Below are 24,587 nucleotides of genomic sequence, written 5' to 3'. Positions count from 1 at the left end.
AGATTTTAATACTAGTTCAAATACATTAAATTACAAAATTCACACAATTAATTACAAAAGATGAACTATTGATAACTGACAGAAGAAAACAAGTTATTAAATAAAACAGCTAAATCAAATAGTTAAATTCCAGATTTAAAAATGTATAGTCCAAGTGTAGAAACAAAATAAAATTTCTAAAAGCATTCCACAATAATTTGGCAAGGCAGAAGAAAGCATCTACAAAAGAAAAGGTGTTAGTTATTAGTATTTATGGAGGACAAATTTAGGCTTTCTAAATCTTTTGTATTTAGCTGCTACATTTAGTGTTGGACTTCATTCTTAATTGAAGTTTTTGATAATGTATTTTAAAAGGTTTAGTGGTTAACTTTTGGTTTCAGTGTTGTACTTTGTGGTTTAACTGTTAAACCAATTCGAGTAAGTGCTTAGCACTAGCATTTATGAAAGCTAGCCTCCTAAGCAGGTTAAAGATTGTGTTGTTCTTAGTTGAAAGATTTAAATGGAAATAGTCACTGAAGGTCTTGTTATTAAGTACATATTAAGTACAGTTAAGTATTTATTAAAAGAAGTTAATTATGAAAAGGTCAGGTAACTGTTTCATACTGTCATTAGTCTCAAATGTTAAAGGTTACCTCAAGCTCACCGTTTGATTTTGCCCTCAATTAAATGATTAACCTAAATCTGGTATATGTTTGATATTATCAGTAGTGCTTAGTGGTTAGCACCTACATAACAGATTTCATATTGTGTTTAGTAAAAATGTTTATTTCTGTGAATTATATTAAAATCGTATTCTTTAACTTATTACAGCTAGTGTTTAGTGTATAATATTAACAAAACTGAAATATGACTTGCATATAATGATGAACATTCCCGAAAGTCTTACGGGAGTTAACTTTATACAGAATTTTTATTGAACCTCATCATGAGGACTGTTTGGAGTTTATTGATGTTTGGTTTTGCATTTTATCCCAGGCTGAATAACCATACAAATCTATTATTACACTTAGAAAACAGTTATGTATGAACAAGAGTCTGCATGTGTATCTTTATGGAAATGTGCAGTATAATGTTGAATAAGCACACATTTATATAGATACAGATGAGTTAGCCTCAATAATCTTTGAGGAGACTTAATCTAGGAAACAAATAGTTACAAAATGAAGTTAAGAAATACATGGACAACATAACAATAATGTTTAGAAACCAGTAACTGAAGCTTAGAAAACAGCTATCATAATAAAACTAAGTGTGAATAAATCATATGTGGATAAGAATAGAGAACATTGAAACTTTCAATTGTAACTCATGTAATTAAAATTACACTTCTCACACATTTACAATCAGAACTAAAAAACTATAATGAAAACTAAGTTTAATAAGGATATCAATACATAAACATATAAAATCGATTAATGCTGGCAATATTTCCATTGCAAATAAAAACTACATGAAAAATGTACTTACAGTTGGCAAAGGCTGACGATAAGTTGCAAGAGACATAATCATTGGTGCTGCTGTCTGCCAGTTGTAATATCTGTAACAGAATACAATTCATTTTAAAAACTATTGTCTTCATACTAGCTGAAAAGAAAAAAGGAAATAAATCCAGGCATCAGTTTTCAAATAAAAACAATCGGGGAATACATACTTAATCTAAAATCTGATAGATGGTACATTCCCACTCCTGTGAGAAACTCATTCTGCTTGTACGTGTGCAATTAAAATAAATTTTCATAGAGTAGAAATAAGAAATTCACAGATGTAGCAGTTCTATGTACGGCATATGTTATACACAAACAATGCATGTGAACTCGCACACAGCTTGAAGCATTAACTAGATCACTTGTGCTACCTAATACTAATTTAAAAGTATTAATTTTTTTTTTTTAATAAATTAAGAATTACAAATGTTTAGAATATTAATTATCTACAAGTTTGACTAAGTCTTACAAAAGAATTCCAAACACTATATGTACATGAAAGCAAAGATTCAAGACTAATTGCTAGCATAATTAAAAAATTAATTACTTACAAGCAGCAAAATACAGACTTAGGATGACTGCTAATATTCCACATGCGAATAACACTAATTACCTTCATGTACAAGAAACAAACCTTATAGAATAGGGGCACAATGTTTCAGACTGACTGTTAATATTCCTTGTGCTAATAGCATTAACTTTCTGCATACAGTAATGTAAAAATTTGGTAGAACAAGGAAATAGTCATTATCTTGATTTTGCAGGCAATTTTTCCATTCCATTACAGAATATAAATTTCAACACTATGGTAATGCTTCACTGATCCCTGTTGACAACTGAGCAAGTAAGGATGAGAATACTTATTCTTTATAATTCCTGTATACTTGTACCAAGGGAATATCATAATGGTTCTGCTTGACTGAATATACTAAATCTCATTTACAGTCTGAAATAAATGTTATGATACCCCCTGAAGTATCTAAACTATACAGAAAGGAGCCAGCATATGGTGCTGGTACATGCTAGAAGAAATGAATTTAATTGCACTCCACAAATAAGCTTTGATAAAAAGAGTTCAACACTATATACAATGTTTACTATTATTCCATGGTCCAAAAAGCAAAAATTTTCAGTAGAGCAAAGAGTTTACATAAAAGCTTTGTAATGTTGGTTGGGCTCTGACAAACTGCTGCAGAATTAAAATGCTTCCCAAACACTGAAGTATGCCCTACATTATGAAACAATTACAGGTAAATTTGAAAATAGGAAATGAAGAGAGCACCAATTCTCAAATGATACCAATGTTAAGCATTTTTGTTTATGCAGCCTTCAAGACAAAAGGAAGGCTGCCACTAATCTCTAGCATGAGATGAATGACTATATATCAAATGAAAGAAAAGTGTCCAGAACTACAGTATCAAGAAGACTGAGAATGGAATGTTTGGTTGTGTAGTAATTAAACAACCTTTTCTTCTATCTCCAAATATTGTCACAAGACTAAAATTAAAAAAAGGGGGTACAAAAATTGGACTGCTGATGTTTGGAAAAAGGAAAAAAGTTGCTTTAGATGGATGAGTTCAAGTTTGAACTATTTGGTTTAAATCATAGTATGCACACTTAATAGAAAGTGTGAAAGATACCTTAATACATAGCCCCTACCATGAAGGGCTGTGGAGGTAGTGCGATAGTTTGGTAGTTTGTTTTCCTGAGGTGACAAAAAGTATTTGCAAAATAATGGACCAGCACAAGTACCATCAAATACTGATCTGTCATGGCAAAGTGGCTTGTGTATTATTGATAAAGAATCCCACTACCAAGAAGATAATGGCTCCAAACACTCATCCAACCTATGTATATATTACTTAGCTATGAAAGAATATGCTCGAGTCATCCTCAAATAATGCAATGACACTCCCACAGAGCCCTGACCACAACCAAATTGAGGTAACTTCCAATCTGACAGATCAAAAAACTTAAAGCAAAAGTTACCTCTAAAAAGAAACAAAGTGCATTAGGAGATATTTGGAGTAAAATCCTAAGGGACTCTAATTAAATCTTTTGCAACAGTGTCCAAAAGACTGCAGTTAAAGCAAAAAAAGGGATCCTTACAAAATATAAAATGTTTGTTGATCTCAAACATTAACCGAGTTTGTTGTACTAAATGACGTTTTATTAAACTGATGTTTCACTTGTGATTTACCTTATGTTTTGACAGTAGCCTGAATCAAATTTGTAACTTAGTCCTAATACTTAGGTAAGGAAGTTTAGATTATCCATAAGTAAGCTACTTTCAACATAGCTTAACCCATTCATTGGAGCTAATACAAATATCACTTCTAAATAGTTTATTCTGTTCACTGCATCAACTCACTCAATGCTATTTCGTGAAACTGAAACTAAAATAATCTAATCTAAATTTTCCCCAGCTTCAGCAGTGAGATATTGTACAACTGTTACCTTGAGGAACACTGATGTATAGAAAATGAAAACAATTCACTTATTGTATGGCAACATAGCATAATTTTGAAGGAGAACATTACTTCAGCTGAAACAAACAAACATTCTTGATTAAGTTGCATACAAGTTGTTGGATTATGGTAAACAGCAAAAAAACAAATGAGAGGCTATATATACACCAACAATTGACTCATAACAGGAAAATGATGAACTGATTTATAATAAAAAAGATTATGTAGAATATCCTTTAGTTTTGGTGGTACAGATTTTGTACAAATTGTTTTCAGTGCATTTAATACCAGTGTTACAAGTAGCCATTATGTATGATATACATGTTTATACAAAGTAACCAAAGTTTCTGTACGACATGAACTGGAAACAAATTGATGTCCAATATAACCTGTTCATCATACAGAATTTGTTATAAAAAAAAAAAAATGTATTTTTATGCAATAAAAAATTACAACTAGTAAACATGTAGCTAAATATTATTGAAAAATACTAGAAATATCTATACATGTACCTTCTCTATGTCATATTTACCAAAAAACACTATTTGAAACTTGTTAAATTTACAGATATACCCAATTAACATATAACAAAGCACAAGAACTCACTTTCCACCCATTCTAACTACTAAATCCGAGTTCTGGAACAATGTTGGGTTGTCACATATCTCATCATATGTCACCAAGAAATTCTGGAATCTTTCTGAAGATATATCTTCTCCATAGTCTTGTAATCCACCACACAAAGATAAAGCCAAATCTGTGTAATATTTACTGTGGAAATACAGTAAACAGGCTTGTCTTTATTCACAATTTAGTACCATATATAGCTACAATCACAGTTTTATATTACATCCACATTGTTCCATATTTCTCTCAAACTTGCCAGTTTGTACTAGTTATACATTTTCAGCTACAATACCCTTGATTTATTTTACACTGAATTTCAAAGTATGATTTACCTGCACACATCCTAGTTCATACTTTTCCTAACAAATATATTTTATTTACTATGTAAGGTTCTATATACTCCATAGTTATTACTACTTCAGACCTTAAAACAAACAAAAATGTTTAACCCTACAAGTTACATTACCTGTGTAGTAAAGTATAATATTTTAGCTTAGTTTTACTTTAGCTCTCATATGTGAACTTCTTATGCATACTAATGCTTTAAATACTTAGTTTAAAGAACATGAAACTGTACAGTTCACTTCTGATAAACACTTGTTTGATGAAAAATAACTTGCCGTCATTCATAAGAACATAAAAGTATACTTAATCAGTAATACTAATTTATTAGATTGATTTTTTGTGTTGTTCCAAGTAGGCAGCTCACTGACCAGAATACAGCATTAATAGCAAATGAATAATGCATAAAGAGATTCAGATATACTGTGCTTTACAATCCAAGCAACATATACTTAAGGTCATATTGTAATTCCAAGTTATTTTGAAAAAATGGATTGTTTTGAAAAACAAAAACTGAGTAATATACCAAACCTTAGTGACAATGTAAAGTTAAACTGAACATTAAAAGTAACAACAATATGGGACTTGCATGCTGATTGCAACATATCCTGTTCAGCTTTATCTTTTGAATTAACATGAAATAAACTTTAATTATATCTTAACTTCAAATATTCTACATTTTAAATCCCAAGTCTTTAACATCTACAAAAATAAAACAAACAAATGCAATGAATTACTTTCCAAAAGTAAACATTAGTTGTAAGAGTTTATGGTGTCAATGAATTCCTTATATTTGAAACCAAACACTATCACAACAGACCACTAGTCAAGTTAAATACTAAAGATAATTGCTAACAGTTAATAGAAACACATGAACCAGATGAAATTCATACAAACTTATAGTAAGCCTAGGCATATTGCAATGTATGTAGTAATTACCTTTTATTTAAATAGTCCATGTTATAACTACAGATAGATGTACAAGTAATACTGCAGTTGGTTATGTAAGCAAAATTAAGAGAAGCACTTTAAACATCACTATAGAAAGGTGTAGTACCAAGTACAAGGGGTTTGATAGTAAAAATACCTTTGATGCTATTCTGCAGTCCATACGAACTGCTGCACAACCGATATTTAGCATGTAATAGCCCTGGGTAGGTCTAACTATTCACACAACTTTTAAGCTTAGCCAGTCTTGTTTGAGACCTTTAAAACATCAATACCTAAATGGTTTAAGACAGACCTGAAGGGTGATCTTGAAATCTAAAAGATTAAGAATTATCACAACTGTGTGGTGGATTTATTTTATGTGATCTAAGCTCTTTTTTTTCTCTTTTTTAAATCAGATTCTAAGAAAATGCTTAGATACATACTACATAACCCAAAACTGGGATAAAACATCCTCAGATAGTATTGCACCCATACTCATCAGGTCTGTAGATGACAGTGATATACTGTTGAGTTATTTACAAATGTCAGGAAGTCAGAAGGAATCAGCTAGTCTCAGGGTATTATCAGAAAATATCATGGATGTTCACAGAAGAGTAAACTATTTGGGGTAGCATTGGTAGGATAAGTTCATAAAAGCTTCAGTGAACCTACTCATTTAAATCCACTGTTGAAACTGCATAAAGCAACTAGAAAACTAAAGAATATAATATAGAATACTGACTAACTCAGAATAAATTACTTAAACCAATGCAAACTTTAAAACTTATTAAATGACACTATACATTTGGCATTAGAAATGAGAACAACAACTTCCATAGTGCTGGATTTCAAGGGAGTGTAGCCAGCAGACCCTAATTACAGTCATAACTTGGTCCACCAATAACAGTTAAAAAACCATGAATACCATAGTACTGTGATTCTGGTTAATAGTGCACTACCTGCATTGTTAAAATTCTTTAAGGAAGGAAGATGTGTAATAAGAAACTTACGTAAAGTAAAAATGTTTAAGACAGCTGATATGGGCATTAAAAACTTTTAAATAGCATACAGAACATTTTGACAGTTAATACCCATACCAGCTATGTCAAGAATAAAAAGGAAGGATTGTATCTTTTTCAGCAAGATATTCCACTTAGTAATACTACATGACATGGGAAGCAGTGGTTTGAGACAAATAACTTAAAAGGATCTGCTTTAGCCAGCACAGATCTGTGATAAGTACAAGAACTGAAATGCTCTGGAATGCTTTGAAAAGTAGTCTCCTGCACTGTGTGTGTGCCAATGGTTACTAAGAGTTAGTAGATATTTAGATTGTGTCCAATGCCAAAGTTGGACTCACCTCCAACAACAACAAAATATGACACCCCTTTCACTAATACTTCTGGTAACAAAGTACAGAAATGTTTTTTTTAAAAACGTGTGGTACATGAGAGATATACAAATGTAGGCCGTTTCAAATGCTACTTTTAATTGCACATTTTAAAAATTGTTACAATAGCAATGGGATGAAAAATGTTTAGTTTAGTAACTAAAATGCAATCATATAAAGCTTCTCAACAGCAACTCAATTGTTGATAAATGTCAATGAAATGTCACGTCAGACAACAGAGCAAACAGGACATACAGGAACATCAGGCAAGCAATTAAAACTTGCTGGAATGTGTAGCAAGACAACTTTATGCAATTAAAAAAGGTAAATTCAAAACAGCCCTTTTTTTCCCCCCCTATAGGACAAAATCCATTTTGAATATTTAGAAAACATCCTTATGAAGAGAAGTTATGGAGAACAAAGTATTAAAGTCATGTTAGTATACCATATTGGCCCACTACAAGGACTGATGACATTTTGTTGTATTGTATTCCATTTTTATTAGCTTTATATAACAATATTGAAGTAGGTGTTCTACAATCTTTAAAACAGAAGAAATATACACGTTTTAAAATGCACAAAACAAGATCAAGAGATGATCCACAATACTAACCAACATATATCAAAAACAGAATGCCTTTCATCTGAGTCACTATCCAATGATTGTGATCCACTGTTAGCACCTTCAACACTGAGAGGAGACTGTGGCAATGAGGGTCCATTACCTGATTCAGCATCCTCATCTTTACTCTCAGTTACTTTGCCAGGTTGAATTGTCCTGATAGGAGACCTTTACAAAAAAATGAATCTGAAAACTCCTTATACAAATAAAAGAAACAAAAAAGGTCAATAAAAGCTCTACATAGGTGATTCAACATTTTCAAAAGTACTCATGATTATTAATCTTAACTGCTTGGTAGTTTTAGTCTTTTAAGCCAGATTAAATAAATTTTAAAACTAATTAGTCCTAAACATAATAAGTCTTTGCAATAAAAGTATTTCACTTCAACAAAACACCCTCTGCAATATTTCATGGTACTAGCAGTACAAAAAAAAATAAAGAATAATTCTTCCTTTTACTAACTTCAATTAAACAGTCTGCAACCTGTCACCCAGAAACATGACCAACATATGCCCCATACCCTCTATTTCACATGAACACAAGAGGCTTACATATGAACAGTTAGACATTAAAAAGACATAGGAACAACAGTAAGCAATGGCAAACTTCTGTTAAGTTGTTTTTGCTACAGTATATTTTGTATTTTAAATGATTTATACAATATATATTGCAGTACAACACCAACTTTTGTTATACAGCAGAACAGAACAGTAATACAAGGTTTTATTAAGGAAAGAGCAAGAAAAAGAATAAAATTCAAATAAAATACTACTTGTATGGTGGACAAAAAGAAATAGAAAAACTCAAGCATGGGGCAATATTAACTGCAAGCCTCAGGATTTTACTACCCATTGCAAATCATCCAAATCCTCAAACCCAATAAGGAGGTTACAAAAATTGACATCAAGAGCACAAACAAGAGATTGGAGTATTAATTACAGAAACTTTGGTACTAAACTGTAGTAGCAGCCCTGGCAACAGTAGCTATATTTGCCAAGGTCTATTCCCTATTCATATATGTTTGAGCAGACTTAATTTACATCCTGTCACCTGCTAACACCATTTCCACTTGTATTCCCTGTATCTTATCTTTGTAAGAATATATAAACCTTGTATTGTTTAGTATTGATCATACCAGAAGCCAATGTTCTTTTGAAACACTATAGTACATTACACCATCAATAAAACCTTTCCTTATACCTCTAAAAAAGTCTTAAATTGTTGTTTGATTACCTCCTATAAGACAATTAATTTGAGACAGATATTGGCTAGGTAATACTTGATAACAAAATGTACAAGTTATTTCAACTCATTTGCAAGAGAAAATTCAAACCTTACCTGAATTTTGATAAGTATAAAGCTGCTACTTCAGGATTTAAATTATCAGGATTCAGATCATCCAGATAAATACCTTCAGATTCAGGTTTATGATGCATTTGTTTTTTTGTTCTCATGAAATTTAACATGCCTCCAAGTAGTGACTTTCTCTCATCTGTAATATGGGAGTTCAGTATTAAACCAATAACTTAAACTACACTACACAAAATGTAAAAAACATTGTACTTTGAGTAAATTCCCTGTTCTCATAGGTAAAAATTATGTAACATAATAGCATATTTGCAGATTGGCAAATGAGGAAATTTAAATATTCAACTAAACAGTGAAGTTATTGTAACAGATTACAGTTTTAATTTAGTTTAAAAGTAGACCTTGAGATACACTGTTCATTAGAAATTGTTTCTCACCTAACAGAGTTCCCCACTACTCCCAAAAAACAATTTTTACTTTTAGTATGAATTAAGAATTTATTAAATACACACATTAAATTTCCAAGCCTATCTAATCTGAACTAGCCCCCATCTTTGAAACGTGACCATTTACTATAATTATAGTAAGAATGCAAAAACATCTAGATATTTTGTTGTTCAATATATACAAAGCAATATACTGGGAAATCTTATACTACTGTTATCTGAAAATATCAAAAACCTTTTAGCAGTGAGGATTAACTGACATGTGTACACTGCTTGGTCAAAATGTTAGACCTCAAAAATAATTTCCTTCTCACATGAAGATACATTATATTTTGGTAAAAATGATTTAGTTATAGTTTTCAGTGAAGCTATTGTAAGAAAGTTACTTTATTTTTATACAAGTATTAATAGTTAAATTGATGTCTCTGAATAGATAGTTAAGCAAATTGTTCATCCTCAAACTGACTAATCCTTTATCTGTAAAGCCATACATAATATGAACTAATTCTGAATTTAAGTTTATCTTCATGAAAAATGGAGAAATATTTTTTAAACATTACAAAAATATCCAACTTTTTACAAAATACTTTCACTACAAATGTCCAAACATTGCTTACGTACAAGCAAAAGGATATTTAAGCCAAGAATAAAAACCATTGTCTTTTCATTTGCATAACCTTTAAAAACAGTTTTTGCAGCAAAACTTGTCACATTTTCCATCCTAATATTAAATGTAGCAAAATGATTAATGTACTGTGAAATATAAACTGAAAAATAATAAAAACAAAATAAATACATATTTTTAACCTTCACCAACATTGTTTTTTTGAATTTAGTGCAAAACTACTCAAAAGGCTATTTGCACTAGCCATCCCTAATTTAGGAGTAAAACTAGAGGGAAGGCAACTCTTAGGCTACCCTTACCAATGAATAGTGGGATTGACTAATTTTATAACACCCCTATGGCTGAAAGGGTGAGCACATTTGGTGCAACATGGATTTGAATCCACAACTCAAATTACTAGTTGAACACCTTATCCCACCTTTTTATGGTTTTACTTCAGTAGTTTTACTTCCATTGTACCACTGGAGCATTAATCCTCAAGTGAAAAGCAACAAGTCAATGAAATTCCACTAACAATTTACCTCAGGGTTAACAAACAGCAAGTGATTGCAAGCTCTTGTTACATAAATATATAGCTCATATCTTATTTCATGAAGGTTATGAAAGTTAAGCTGTGACATAACTTAATGTTAATTTTGCTAAAATACAAATAAATAAGTGCATGTAAAAACTAATATATTTGTAGTAATTAAAAATAAAGTTCACTTAGACACTGTCATAAACTGAAAATTCTTTACAAGAAAAAATTCCTACAAAAATTTATATGTTGGTGATGAATAACAATTAAAATACAATAAAAAGTTTAAGTAACAAGCATAATATAGTGATTGTTTTTATAAAGCATGTGGTTTAAATTAACCAAATCTAATTTATTCTCAAACAGTCAAGTTAGAAAGCTTCACACATTAAAAATTGACTATTGTACTTTTGAATTACTTAAGACAGATACTGACAAAAAGAAAATAAGCTAGAAGTATTTATAATAACTGTTATTCACATTTCTCAGATACACCTAACAAATTTTCTAAATATTTTAGACCATTACTTGGTTAAAATGTTAACATTAAAAATTGTTCTAGGAATAAAAGACAAATGCAGATTGAATAGCAATACAAGTAACTTAAAAATTTTGTTCTGTGAAACTTCCAAGCAAGTTCCATTAATCAAAATAATTTACTAATTTGCATCATCATAAACAAGTATTTATATCTATCTATCTACTAGTGTAAGCATATAGGTAAATATTTTATAGCAATTGAGTAGTAAGAAATTGAAAACTTAAAATTTAACATTCATCTGTCACGCAGAAACAAAAACTATATATATAAATAACATTAAATACAACCTTAAAAATGAATAAAAGCTATCTCACCTGTACAGGTTGGATCAGCTTACAGGAGCAAAAACTATTAACTATAGGGAAGTTTAGTTAACAGAAGCTTTTTTGGTGGTTCCAGCAATATTCTTATTTAATAAATACTGGAGTACAGCATAACAGAATTTTATGGTATTGTAATTAGAGTGATACAAATGTGTTAAAAGATCCTAAAAAAGTTACTTTCATCCTATACTTCTCAGTTAGAAATTGTTAGCAGTGAAATTTGCAGAAAAAGGCTTACCAGCTTCTTCAGATTTCTTTGGAAGTTCTTCCTCATCAGAAGACAGTACTTCAGATTTTAAGTCTAAAGATGATAAGACCCTGACTTTTTCTTCTGGATTCCTCTGAGGCACTTTTGGAAACTCTCCCCACTTCCAGCTAACCGTGTCCGATTCAGTCTGAATCACAGCATCATATTTCTGGATCTCAAACTCTGAATCAGACTTTGGACTAGGTGGCCTAGGTTTTGTTGGACTGAAAAAATAGTTTTGGTGTCAAAACGAAAATATTACAAGCATTACAAAAAGTAAGAATATGGTAAATTGTGAATCAATGAAATATGCAAATTTTGCCATAAAGTATAAATCAAATGCATTATTATGAACCTAAATTAATCATACCTTATACATCAACTTTAAAACATGTTTTGAAACAAATACACCTTTTGATATAAAGTCACTAAATCATAGTGCCTCACTTTAGGAAATTTTTGTCTCAGATGAGATACATTAATGAATGGAACAAAAAATTCAAATCACAAAAGTAACTTAAATTATTTTTAAATGTGCTTGTTTTAGTTCCCTTACATGAAGAATTTTATTTTTCCTTTCTCATAGAAACAAAGACTGCTGAGAGTAGCAATGAATAAATGCAAAGAATGTGGTTCATCATTGTTTTAGCAACATGTACATTTCTCATTACATGTAATCTCAGACTTGCTCATCACAAGTTCTTTTCATCACAAAAATAATTTGTATTAAGTAAACCTATTTGCATGTCAAATTCCAAAGCATTTTTGTTTGCTTATTCCCTTTTATGAATAAATTTTCACCACTTCATATAGAACTAATGTATACATTAATGATTAGTTGCATGAAATACTAAAATAAGTCTAAAAAACTTAAATTAAAAAGTAATGTCAAAGCATTTTTTTTATTTTATTTTTTTTTTTTACAAACATTACTGTTTTATGTTGAGTTGAAAAGTAATTTTGTTTTTAACTTCTAGATAATCAACATTTTTAAATACACATCTAGATGAAGTTTAACAAACCTCATAATTGGTGTAATATCACCATCACTGAAAGGATGAAACTCTCCCAAATAACTAGCAGAAAATCTCCGCGTTGTCCACTCAACATCAGGAAGATCAAGTTGGTCGTTAGCAAGAGGCAGAGTAACTGATCTAGATAAGATTGGAAGGTTGCTGGAATCATCTAAATAATCATCATCCATCTTGAAAATGTCATCAACATCCCCATCAGGCACACAATGCTCTTGAGAAGACGCAACTTTATATTCCAAAGAATCTCTTTGTTCTAAATGACTGGCAACGTCTTGACTACGAGGTCGTCGTTTGTTGCCAATTTTCCTTTTTCGCTTCTTTCTTGTTTTAACTTCTTCTATGTTAAAAGTAATATCTGGAACCAGCTGTCCTGATACCAGTCTATTAAACTGGTTATTATGAGTGTCTTCATGGATTCCAAAAGATATATCAGTTTGTACACCAACTGATAACTCAAAGACTTTCTTTATTGGCATAAAATTGGGAGCTCTAAGGTTGAAATTATCTGTTGGACTAGTTGAGCAACTGGAGATTATTGGGACTGTTACAGTCCTAGTCTGAGATGATAGTATAGTATTAACAATTGTAGTTTGTGAGTTGGTTTCAATTTGAATACCTTCTTGAGATAAACTAACATCAGAAACTTCTTGTCTTTCAACATCCCTACTCTCAAGCTGAGCAGTATAATGTTCATTTGTTACCATACCATGAATAAACTGATCAGAATCCTGCAGTGCAAATGTTTTCATTTCAGCAAAATAATTTTCTGGTTTGTCATTTGCAGGAAGACACAGTGCAATTTCATTTTGATCACTTTTAGTAAGCTCCTTTAAATTACGTAATTCTTGGTCAATATCTGGACATGATGGGATAGGCGAAGTTGCCAACTCACTGGGAACCTTAAGGTGATACGAGATCAACTTAAAATAAGCAACTTCAAAAATACTTGTTACAAGTAACATTAAAATGCACTTAAATTAGATTGTTGCTTCAGTAAGTTAACATACCATGTAAAAAAGTACCACAATTTGTCTAACTTGAAATCTTACTTTTAAGATAAGTTAATAACTGTACTGTAGGCTAACTTGCTGAACTTGTTAATATCTTCAACTTAAAATTATACAAGTAAGCAAATTAAATACTCAACCCAGATTATTTTACTTTCTTTCCAACTATAATCTAAACTAATTTATTGATTTAAATTTTTAATGTTTGCATCTATTGTCATTTTATCTTTTAATGATACTATTCAGTCAGTTATATGCATAGGCAATAATATCCATGAAATGTAGTGTAATACTGGATATATCAGGTTGCACTGGTCTTTAGTTTAAAGTAAAGAGTTTGATCACAAAACACAATGGATATACATCAACACCTATTTCTCCAGTTATTTCGTGATTTATTTTGAATTTTAAAAACTAAAAATAAAAAACTGTCAGCATTGAATGGTTGTTTGTTTTTTTTAACTAAATTCCATATTGGAAATCAAGAATACATGAAAGAAAATATATAGAAGTATTTTTTGATCAAGAACTATGCATAGAGCCTCTCGACAGATTAACGTTCAAATGCAAAGTTACACTCCTATAAATAAAACAATAAATGCAGCACAATTTGAAGCAGTGCATAAGCTCACCCTATATTAATCCAACGAAAGCAATTGTGAAACCTAAAAACACACACCTGGCAAAAACAAAGATTCCTTTGCAAAAAAAAAAAACAAAACAAAACAGGAAACTGTACATAAACTAATGTCACAAATCCATTAGTGACAGTTTTAGCATAAAAGTCACTGAGGATTTATTATTAGCCATTTAATGTGAACCATTTCTAGTAAGTTTTTTCTCAGATAAAAGAGAGAAATCAGAATCCACCTATGAAGCAACCAAACTTATTTACCCAAAAGAGGCCTACCCATATAGTTCTGGAAAAATACAAGTTCGCTTGCATCGGTTATTTTTAATGTATTAGAAGATATTATAAGCTTTATGCCTCTGAACAAATGACAGTTTTACTTTTCTCTGTAAAACATAAGGTAACAGATTTTTTGGGTATATAGTTCAAGAAAAAAGTTGTGCACGATTTGCTTAGGAAAAATAAATTTAAGAAAAAAAAAAAAATCTAAGTTTAGTAACACTTAACTGTTAACAGTGTTCATATGTTTAGTCGTAAAATCCTCATGCTTTTGTTGGAATGCAAATCTAGTTGTAATTTATATATTCACGTGTGGTAGCAATGTTACTTTGCATTAGAAAATAATTTATTAATGGATATGATAGAAGGTAAAGTACCGCTAACTGTAGTGAAAATAAAAATAAATTAAAAAAAAAAAGAATAGTTTATGTAGTTATCTATTATGACACCAGAAATTAAAAATGGGCAAAGTAAAAAGATTTTTGAGCAATGAAATCAAAATATAATTCAATAAACATGCCTTAGTTAAGACATTAAAGTCCACTTTGATTTCTGCCTTCGTATGTACCCCTACATTTTCAAAAATGTTTCTTGTTGCTGCAATTGCCAGAGCTTACATGTTTTAGAAACAACCTAAATGTCACAAATCAAATTTATCTTAAGCTGAATAAACAAAGGCAAATCACTAACATTTAAAAAACAGAAAAAGTTTGGTAGTAAAAAAGATATGCCTTAAATATTATCTGTAATAAACTAAAGGTCTTGCAGTCTATTAGCGACTGCAAGAAAGACTGATTTCTAAAAGACAATAGAAGGTAATCTGTTTAAACTGGAACTAAATATTTAAATATTTAATGAAATGTTAATGCTATCTATAACTCAACAATAAATATAACTTGAAGGTGTTTAAATTCGTCTTTCTATGAAACTTATATTTGGTATTTTTGTTTTGAAAAATAAAATTATACATCACCGTTTCTTCTTCTACTGCTTCAACAAAAAATGCCTCTCCAGACTCTCCAAGTTTCATATGAATGTCTATCTGTTCTCCATTCACTTCGATGTCCACCTTAATATAAAAATATATATCCAGTTAGCTCTTATTAACCACTCTTATTTTATTTAGCTGCCTGTTTAGAGAAATTTACTAACATACTATTATTAACTTCATAGACAAATGCGACACTAGACAACAACTGTCATTCTTAGAAAATATTACAAATGACCAAGAAAACTTGTTTTTGACATCAGCTGTTTAATTTTGAAGTGACTTGACAAAGTACCATTCCTGCAATAGAAGCAACAGTAGAAAAATACTGAACTAAAGCCATGAAAACTTACCTTTACTAAGTCTAAGTCTATCAAGTCATGAACTTAACATCCAACTTAACCTAATTAAGAAGCTCAGCAGTAATAAAATCAAGAAAATAAACCCAAATTTAAGATATTACCCATTAAAAAAAAAAAAAAATTGTTCAATAACAACTTAATTTATTTAATAGTTTTTACCTTGTATCTACATTAGCAAAATTTAAGTACCCAACTGTACATAACCATATAGTAGATAAGAGTGGGAAATCAATAAGAACAGTATAAAAAATACAAATGTGTACACCCATAAGTAGCTTTCTTTTTTTACGTATGTATGTATGTATATATATATATATACACACACACACACGTACATATACACACACAACATCCCCAAGAAGGTTTAAAACAAGTTTCTACATCTAACTCAGGCATAACATTAAATCATGCTAGAGCTGGTCAATTATTCACAATTGATTTTTCTCTAATGGAACTTAAATTGGACTAAATGAAAATAACCAGAAACTTTACCTTTGAATACCATTGTTATTTTCTTATGAGTTATGGCATCAATTGATTAAGCTTAAGTATTTTAATCAAAAGTAATGAGAATTACTAATAGCAGTATCTAAGTTACTTGGATAATTGAATAATCAAATACAGTAACATTAACCAACTTAAATATGAGTTTGATTAATTAGTTTTGTGTGACATTACTCAATATAATCAATGCCAATAAGAATTCAAATATAAAACACTTAAAGGTTCAATCAGCAAGATCTATTAGATAGAAACAGCTTACAAGAAGTACTTTTCAGAATCTGAAAAGAAAATATATATTACAAACTAGAACCATTACCACAGATAATTGAGAGAAACAATTTTATTTAAAATCAACATTCATACACCTCAATAACAATGCATTAAAAGTTATTGTCCATGGTAAGAACTTGCATTTTACAATCATACAACTCAATTTTGTTGAAAGAGATTATAATCACAAGTAGTCCTATAAAAATAAGAACAGTGCTCTACTAGTACCACTAGAAGATTATTAAAACAACCTATTGCAGTCAAAATACACTGCAATACAAACCTTTACAACATAATACACAATTAAACAATGACAAAATCTACCACCTTTAATATTTAAAATGCCAAATTTTTCTTCTAAAACAAATCACATTCATGTTATGTTAAATGAGGAGCCTAAAAACCCTATTGATGAAAACTTACCAGCTTGGTTTTAGTGCCATTTCAAAATTTGATCTATCACACAGGTGTAGTAGTTATCTACTGTTTTAAATTCATGCTAAAATCAAATGTGTGCATGTGTACATGTTTACTCTTTCAGTAAATTTTAACTGCAAGTTACATTACATGACAGAATTTACTAATAACTGCTTATGACACACATACCATAAATTCTAATAATTTTAAAGCATCTCTACTGGAATTTATTAATTAATCTACTGAAATTTCTTGAAGCTACAGTAACTCATTTTTGACTTACAAAAATAAATCTAAAAAATAAAATCAAATAAAGGATTGTGACAATACATTCTGTTAAATTGACAATATAAAAAAGGCAAGAGTGGTTATATTGTATATCTGCCACTACACATGCTTATGAAGAAGTTAAGTATTCTAAATGGCATTCATTAACATTATATTGGGTTAACAAAATAGTCACATCTAGAATACATTAACATTGTACACGTACATTTTGAAATAAAAAAGTATCTACTTCTAGTAATAGTTCTCTCTCCACTACTTGCAGACTAAGACAACAAACACTAATGTCTACTTGATATCTTCCACTACAAGCAAAAATCAAATGTCCATTTAATAAAGTCATGCCTAATACATGTTCTTACATCAGTGATCTTCATAATTTCAGAAAAAGTTTAAAGAACTTTCTCCAATTCATAATTTCCCACTTCTGAATTATAAGCTTAACATATTCCAGTTTAGTATCACATAGCTCTTCCATTCATATATAAAAACAAATAAACAACTTACCACCTTCTCTCGGGAACGTAAAACGCCAATTTTCCCAAAACGAACATGGAAGGGAGAACTGATATATGAGCCATCAGGCTGTTTGACTACTACTACATCAATGGCTCCTGTTAATGTTGCAGAGTTGATCTCACTGTAGAACTTTTGAAAATTAGAAATAAACTTCCCAATATAGTTCATGCCTTGTGGTCTCCTAAGATTTTACAATAAGAAAGGCTATCCTACAAAAGATAAGGAAAGAAAGTAAATAAACTGAAATAAAACAAAACAATCAAATAACTTGCTTAAAAACAGAAATGGTCTTTTAACCAGTAATTGAAAAAGGTCTCCACTGCATTCAGAAACAAATTTTCTACACACAATGAAACAGTACAAAAAAAGTAACATTTCAAAGTTCTGCTCACATAAATTATATTTAACAATCAGAATAAAAAGTTCTTTAGAAGTTACATTTACATTACTAAAAATAATCCTGTATAATAAAATAGTTAGAATTGCCAATTGTTACAAATCAAACCAGAAAACAAAAGTTCATAAAAATGAAATGAAACTTCACTCAATGATGATGTGTCATATGTCCTTGTAATTCCCATAAGAATGCAAGTACAACATACAAGCAAACAATAATGGCTCTGATATAACAAACAGAAGATAACATAAAAGAAATAAGGTTAATAAACTAGTAAAAATTAATATGAACCTGCCTGATAACTCCCAGCAAGGTCTAGAAACATGATTTTGGTTTTTAATAATATTTGAAATACTTTAACAGAAATGTTCTACATAAGTTGTTAGTACAATTCTTAAAGTATGCAAAACAAAAAGTTAGGTAAATTCTGAAAAGGTTAGTTTAAAAAAGTTAATATTTCTAAACATGCTTATGAATACTTCTTTACAAATGTAACATTTTAATGTTACACATGCACATTCCTCCATTAAAACCAAAATATCAAAATGATACAGTACAGTATTAACAGGACTAGAGTCCAAAATGTTCAATGTATGTACAAGTTTGAGGGAACAATAAATAAATTACTCTACTTTATAATTTCACTTTAATGAAATAATTATAAACCAATTAGCAAGTATTATTCATTCCTGTTCTAATCAGCTAGTGTTCTATCTTTGGTTGTAAATGTTAATAACTAATAAGAATGCTGTTATAATGAAGTAGGTTATGACCTGAAATAGTAACACACAAAATAAAATGAAACAAATGTAAACGCCTTGTGTTGCTTGAAATGAACTTTACCCTTAGGTAAAAACAAATCCATTAAAAGATGAAGTGGAATTATGTAATCCAGTTAACGTAATATTCGTACTGGTCAAGAAGTTACATTTACGTATCATGGTATGCGTGCAAGACGCGACCAACATTTTACATACAACTAGATTCTATGACGGAACCTGTAGTAGCTGCTTATTTCACTCGACAAAAAATAGTTCTGTAAATCTGTGCATGTTTTGTGAAAGAGAAAGTTTGTAAGTTACCACTGCCCTTCAAGATATTAGACCCGAAATAAAAATGTTTGCTTGAACCAGGATCATTAAGATAACGTAAATCATTGAAGAGCCAATCTTGTTCTCAACTTATACCTACAACATTTTACACAACGATAAATGTATCTTTATTTTAAAAATACTTTATGAAAGGTTTTGATTTAGAATTACATTTAAATTTTATTCTGGTCATGTTTTACTGATCCGCTGTTAACTTGTTTTTTTAAAATGGCATGCTTATCCATAAACGATAGGATAAACTTGGACATATCTTACTTCAAATGTATACGTATTGTTTTACACTCACTGTAACAAGATAAAGCTCTCACAATACGTACCACAATGTCTCTGATGTTACACACTTTAATATAAAGCAATGTAGGTACTAGAAGTTTTAAGATTTTGTTTTGATTGATATTATTATTATTACTAAACAATAAAAAGAATTCTTAAAACAGTTTGATCGCAACACCGCAAAATTTTAAGTACAATTCGGCACAATGGCTTTCTAACATTCATCTATTTTAAGTCGATGATCATCATTTACAGTTCTAATATCCACAAAATTTGAAATATAGAAATCCGTATGTTTGTTTTTTTAGTCGGTGCTTTGGCTATTCTTAAACTCAAAAAAAAAAAAACTCGAAATGATAATTCTTCTCTTTTAATATAAAAACACGTCACCCCTGTTCGTTGGTTAGAAACTAAACTTCAGAAAACAATGATTCAATTTACCATACGAGAAAACTAACGAACCCTGTAACACTCACTCGAGTAACAAACTTCCGATTCCATTTACGTCCCATTTCTTTAAAATTAATACAATTAATATTTATTTTAAAGTATACTTTATTTTAGGATAAAATCAAAAATATAATCTGGATTACGTTTAATGTATCTTACTTTAAAATAAACATTTAAAAGTGTTCTGGAATGGGACTTCGTATAGTAAATCGGGTAGGAAAGATATCTATTCAACCTTAATTCAAAATGGTAATATCACTACTTGATTAACAAACATTTATATATGGTGCTGCGATTCTGAAAACTATGGATGTAACATTTTCTTCACTCGTGTAAATATTATACACTACTAGTATCTGTTAGGGTAACTGTCAATGCTATTGTGTACCAAAGATTGCACGAGTTTTGCCTCTGTTTATTAGTACTTGCGTCAATTAATTACAAACTCCTCACACAAATATTCTTACCGAACAAATACTCCATGTCATTTAATTTATTGTCGCATTGCTTACAATTTCAGAGTTCTAGTTCTCTCATTTTGTATCATAATGACTCAAACACTTTGAAAGTTTTATAAGTCTGAAAGAAGTGCCATAAGGCCTAAGTATGGCATAAAAAAAAAAAAGGATTCTCTTGCGTGCGAGATAAAGTGCCGTTTCAAATTTCTAGTAGTTAAACAGAATACGTGAAGTTTTAAAAAATAAACTTAATGGTGACGGCGAACATGGTAAAATAAGTCCAACACGATTCTTAGCCGTAGTCTTGTCTAGATCTTGTTTAGACAAAACAGAATCCATAACGATCTTCAAAACGAGTTTGTAGTTCAAGTATCAGCGTAAATTATCCATAATACACTCGAGGAGAGTGGTTATGTGGTCCTGAAAAGTCCTACTGATTTATGGTTATAAGCAAGATTTGAGTCAAAACCACTTGTCTTACCCAATCCAAGATCGGACGCTAGCGCATTACGTAGACAAGCCAAGGCCTCTAATTCACTGAACGTCACGTTAATGAATGAGGTACGACTTAGAGCAATCACAGCAGCAAATTAACAGAACTTGACACCAATGTGAGTTTTTTCTTTACCTGTGGAAGCATGTAGGACTGACTTCCAAAAAGGTAGAGAATCTGAACCCCCCCCCAAAAAAAAGTAAACTTAAGTACAAGTTTAACAGAGTTTATACAAAACTTTGTTACGTAGAAATGGGTTCTACGTCATTAAGTTTGACCTCTACGTTCTAGGGCTGCTCTTTGAGAGGTGGGAGGTCAAGGATAAGAATTTATAAATTTTAGTGAAGTCATCAATTGACATTAGTAATAACTTCACACTTGCGAAAAATTACACTGTCCCACCCTAAGCTCGGGTCACGGGGCTTTTCCCACACCCCAGGAAAATATTTAATATCACATTGTCCACGATAATGGTATGTTTGTTTAGAATTAAAAGCACAAACCTACACAATGAGCTATCTGTGCTCTGCCAACCACGGGAATCGAAACCAGGATTGTAGCGATACGAGTTCCGCAGACATACCGCTGTACCATTAGAGAGACCACGATAATGGTGCGACATGCGAGATTAAGATATGAACCTGAAAACGAATGTTTGGAAGTCCCTTTAGAGTGCTGTTTCGACCTTCCCTGTCCAGCCCTAGACTATCTATATGCTGAGTAACGCCCTTAAAAGGAATAGACCTACATGCCACAGACCAAAATCCAAAGGCTCAGAAATTTGGAAAAACTGCCAGGCAACGGTCAAAAGCTATGGTAGACATTAATACAATTCATATGCTGAACGAAACAAAAGGTTTCATTTTGAGATGTCTTTTGCGCTCTGGCTTGGAAAGGCACGATGGGATAAGTGGATACGAGCGTTTGATAGCATGCGGGTGAATTAAATACAATTTGTTACTTGATATACTCATTATGAAAAGTAATCCTTAACAATGTTTAGATCGTATTACTTTATAATATAATTCTTTTCTTACAACGTAATAAAAACTAAAGAAAAATGTATATGTAAACCACACTATATCTATAAAACAATATAGCTACCACAGAATTGCTAGATATTTTTACAATATTCCAATACATGTATTGTTCATACAATCATAGGGTGATTATACAGATATACACACACATACAATGATCTTACCTTACAACTTCAAAGACATACTAGTAATTAGACACGTTATTCAGGAAAGATTGAATATGACAGCTTTTCGGAATCAGATACTGTAAGACTTCATCTGTTCTTGTTTTGATTTTCGTCAATGTTTTAATTTCTTGTTTTCTCTTCATTTTTCTACAGTACCAGACTGTTTATTTGAATAAATTGGGTTTAATGTGTTTACCGAGTGATTATTAAGCATATTGAACACCTGTGACAGTTGAAAATACCCTTTACTACATCTAAAAACTTTCGTTCAGGAAACGAAAGTGATTCTAATGAATTACGTTTCCTAAGAATAAGTATCTTTCATGATACGAGTTTTCCTTCATAATTCCCTGGGAAATACAATATTATTAAATAGTATACATAAACCACTGACCTTTCACTTGGCACAAACAACAGTTCGCATTAAACTATTGTATTTTCTCAGACACTACAATCCCCTGTATCAGTCAACTAAATAACAGTAAAGTGAAACAAACAAGCTTACGTATATTTATTTAGGAAGCACTTTCATCATGCAAAGGCACCGCCTTTAAATATGAACCAATCAGCGAACGACTCACGATTACTATGGGTACTTGCTCCTCAAAACTAGATAACACTGCTCTTTTTTTAGGTGTATTTGTCCTTGGAAAAGCATAGGTGTTTCGAAATCCTGCGAAAACAAATCCTTCAAATATCACTAAATAAATTCCAAATTTATTTCTTAAGTAATTAAATAGCATGATTTTCTTTTTGCAAGATTTTTAAATTGAGATGTCCTCCGAGAATATTTTAGGACAATTTCCAAATAACCGATGCACACAAGCCTCCGAAAAGAATTACAACAGAAAGGGTAATACCTCAGTGACATACGACAGGCCTTCACTTTTAGTATACAGATAAACGTTTATGACGAAGGTACTTATTTTATCACAAACACTCAAAGTATTGTATTTGATACATTACAAAATGACAAGTAGACGTGCAATGCGTGAATTAAGTACTTTTTATCAAAAATATCTAATATAGTATATTTGTGAAAATTACTTAAATACCTACGTCGTATCTTGTGTTTCATAGGTAACACACAAATCAATAATAGAATTATTGGCGATTAAACTTCCAGTCTAATAAGTTTAGCTGACGTGTTTTCCCCATTTATAGAATATGCATCATTACAGCATCGTCGGGTAGAAGTAACCTTCCACACTGTCGAAACATGATAATCAAAATCAAACAAAAACTAGAACATACTCAAATGATCAACGTTATATAACAGTTGAAATCTTTATTTAAAGAACGAACAAAGGTAACACTACATGTTTCGACATCGATTCACGTCATATTCAGAATAAAAAAATTACGATTCTGATGTCACTAGCGTTTTATCTGGATAAAATATTTTTGGGTGTGTTAGATACGTATTCATTCTTTTTTTAAAAAATGATAAATGAAAAAAGGATATACGAAGAGAAACAACCAAGAACGAAACAAACATCCTTCAATGAGCAAATAGTACAAATGCTCAGCTGTGCGAGCTATCACGTGAGATTAGTTACCACACGGAGAGACAAGGGCTTGGCAAATCGAGAAACGCGATTGGTTGAAGCTCTAGAACGAGAATGCACGAGGTTGTGGCGTGATACGTCAAGAAATCGGGGCAGAACTGCTATTTCCCAGATATCTAACCCTAAACAAAATAACACAAATTGGAGTTTAGTTTACCTTGATCCAAAATATTAATTTTATACGATTGCAATTTCCTCCTCTTGCATTTTTTAATTCTTCACTGCAAATTACGAGGTACTTAAATGACCTCTAACTGCAATGAAGACAAATCCGAGTCGTATTTTAAGGCTCTCACGATATACTCATTAAACTACGTAACAATTATATAAAACCAGCGTTACTGTTAATCGGATTACAGTGAAACATTTCTAAAAATACCATATAACGTACGTCATCACGTCCACAATTTTTTTTGTTAATTATATTGATGATAGTTTCTACGTTAATTAAAATACGACTTAA

The 24,587-nt window shown here is 30.8% G+C and overlaps 1 protein-coding gene across 5 annotated transcripts in view; it reads right to left on the bottom strand.

Annotated features, from left to right (window-relative positions):
* Lpin (phosphatidate phosphatase LPIN) overlaps positions 1-24,587 on the bottom strand; it is a 65,543-nt gene that overhangs the window by 30,509 nt on the left and 10,447 nt on the right. For 3 of the 5 annotated variants that reach the window (XM_076450612.1, XM_076450610.1, XM_076450614.1), the window contains exons 2-9: positions 18,155-18,375; positions 15,795-15,890; positions 12,893-13,803; positions 11,862-12,094; positions 9,202-9,355; positions 7,855-8,031; positions 4,559-4,723; positions 1,468-1,537 (exon numbers count right to left, since the gene is read on the bottom strand). In XM_076450612.1, coding sequence (XP_076306727.1) covers positions 1,468-1,537; positions 4,559-4,723; positions 7,855-8,031; positions 9,202-9,355; positions 11,862-12,094; positions 12,893-13,803; positions 15,795-15,890; positions 18,155-18,334 — 1,986 coding nt within the window. In that variant the 5' untranslated portion in view covers positions 18,335-18,375. Of the gene's footprint in view, positions 1-1,467; positions 1,538-4,558; positions 4,724-7,854; positions 8,032-9,201; positions 9,356-11,861; positions 12,095-12,892; positions 13,804-15,794; positions 15,891-18,154; positions 18,376-22,553; positions 22,693-22,950; positions 23,090-24,587 lie in introns of those variants that run through there. The other 2 variants (XM_076450611.1, XM_076450613.1) reach the window with 2 other exon arrangements.

Source organism: Tachypleus tridentatus, chromosome 8 (genome assembly GCF_004210375.1).
Source record: "Tachypleus tridentatus isolate NWPU-2018 chromosome 8, ASM421037v1, whole genome shotgun sequence".
NCBI classification, from domain to species: domain Eukaryota; kingdom Metazoa; phylum Arthropoda; class Merostomata; order Xiphosura; family Limulidae; genus Tachypleus; species Tachypleus tridentatus.
This window is presented reverse-complemented; position numbering and strand designations above follow the sequence as displayed.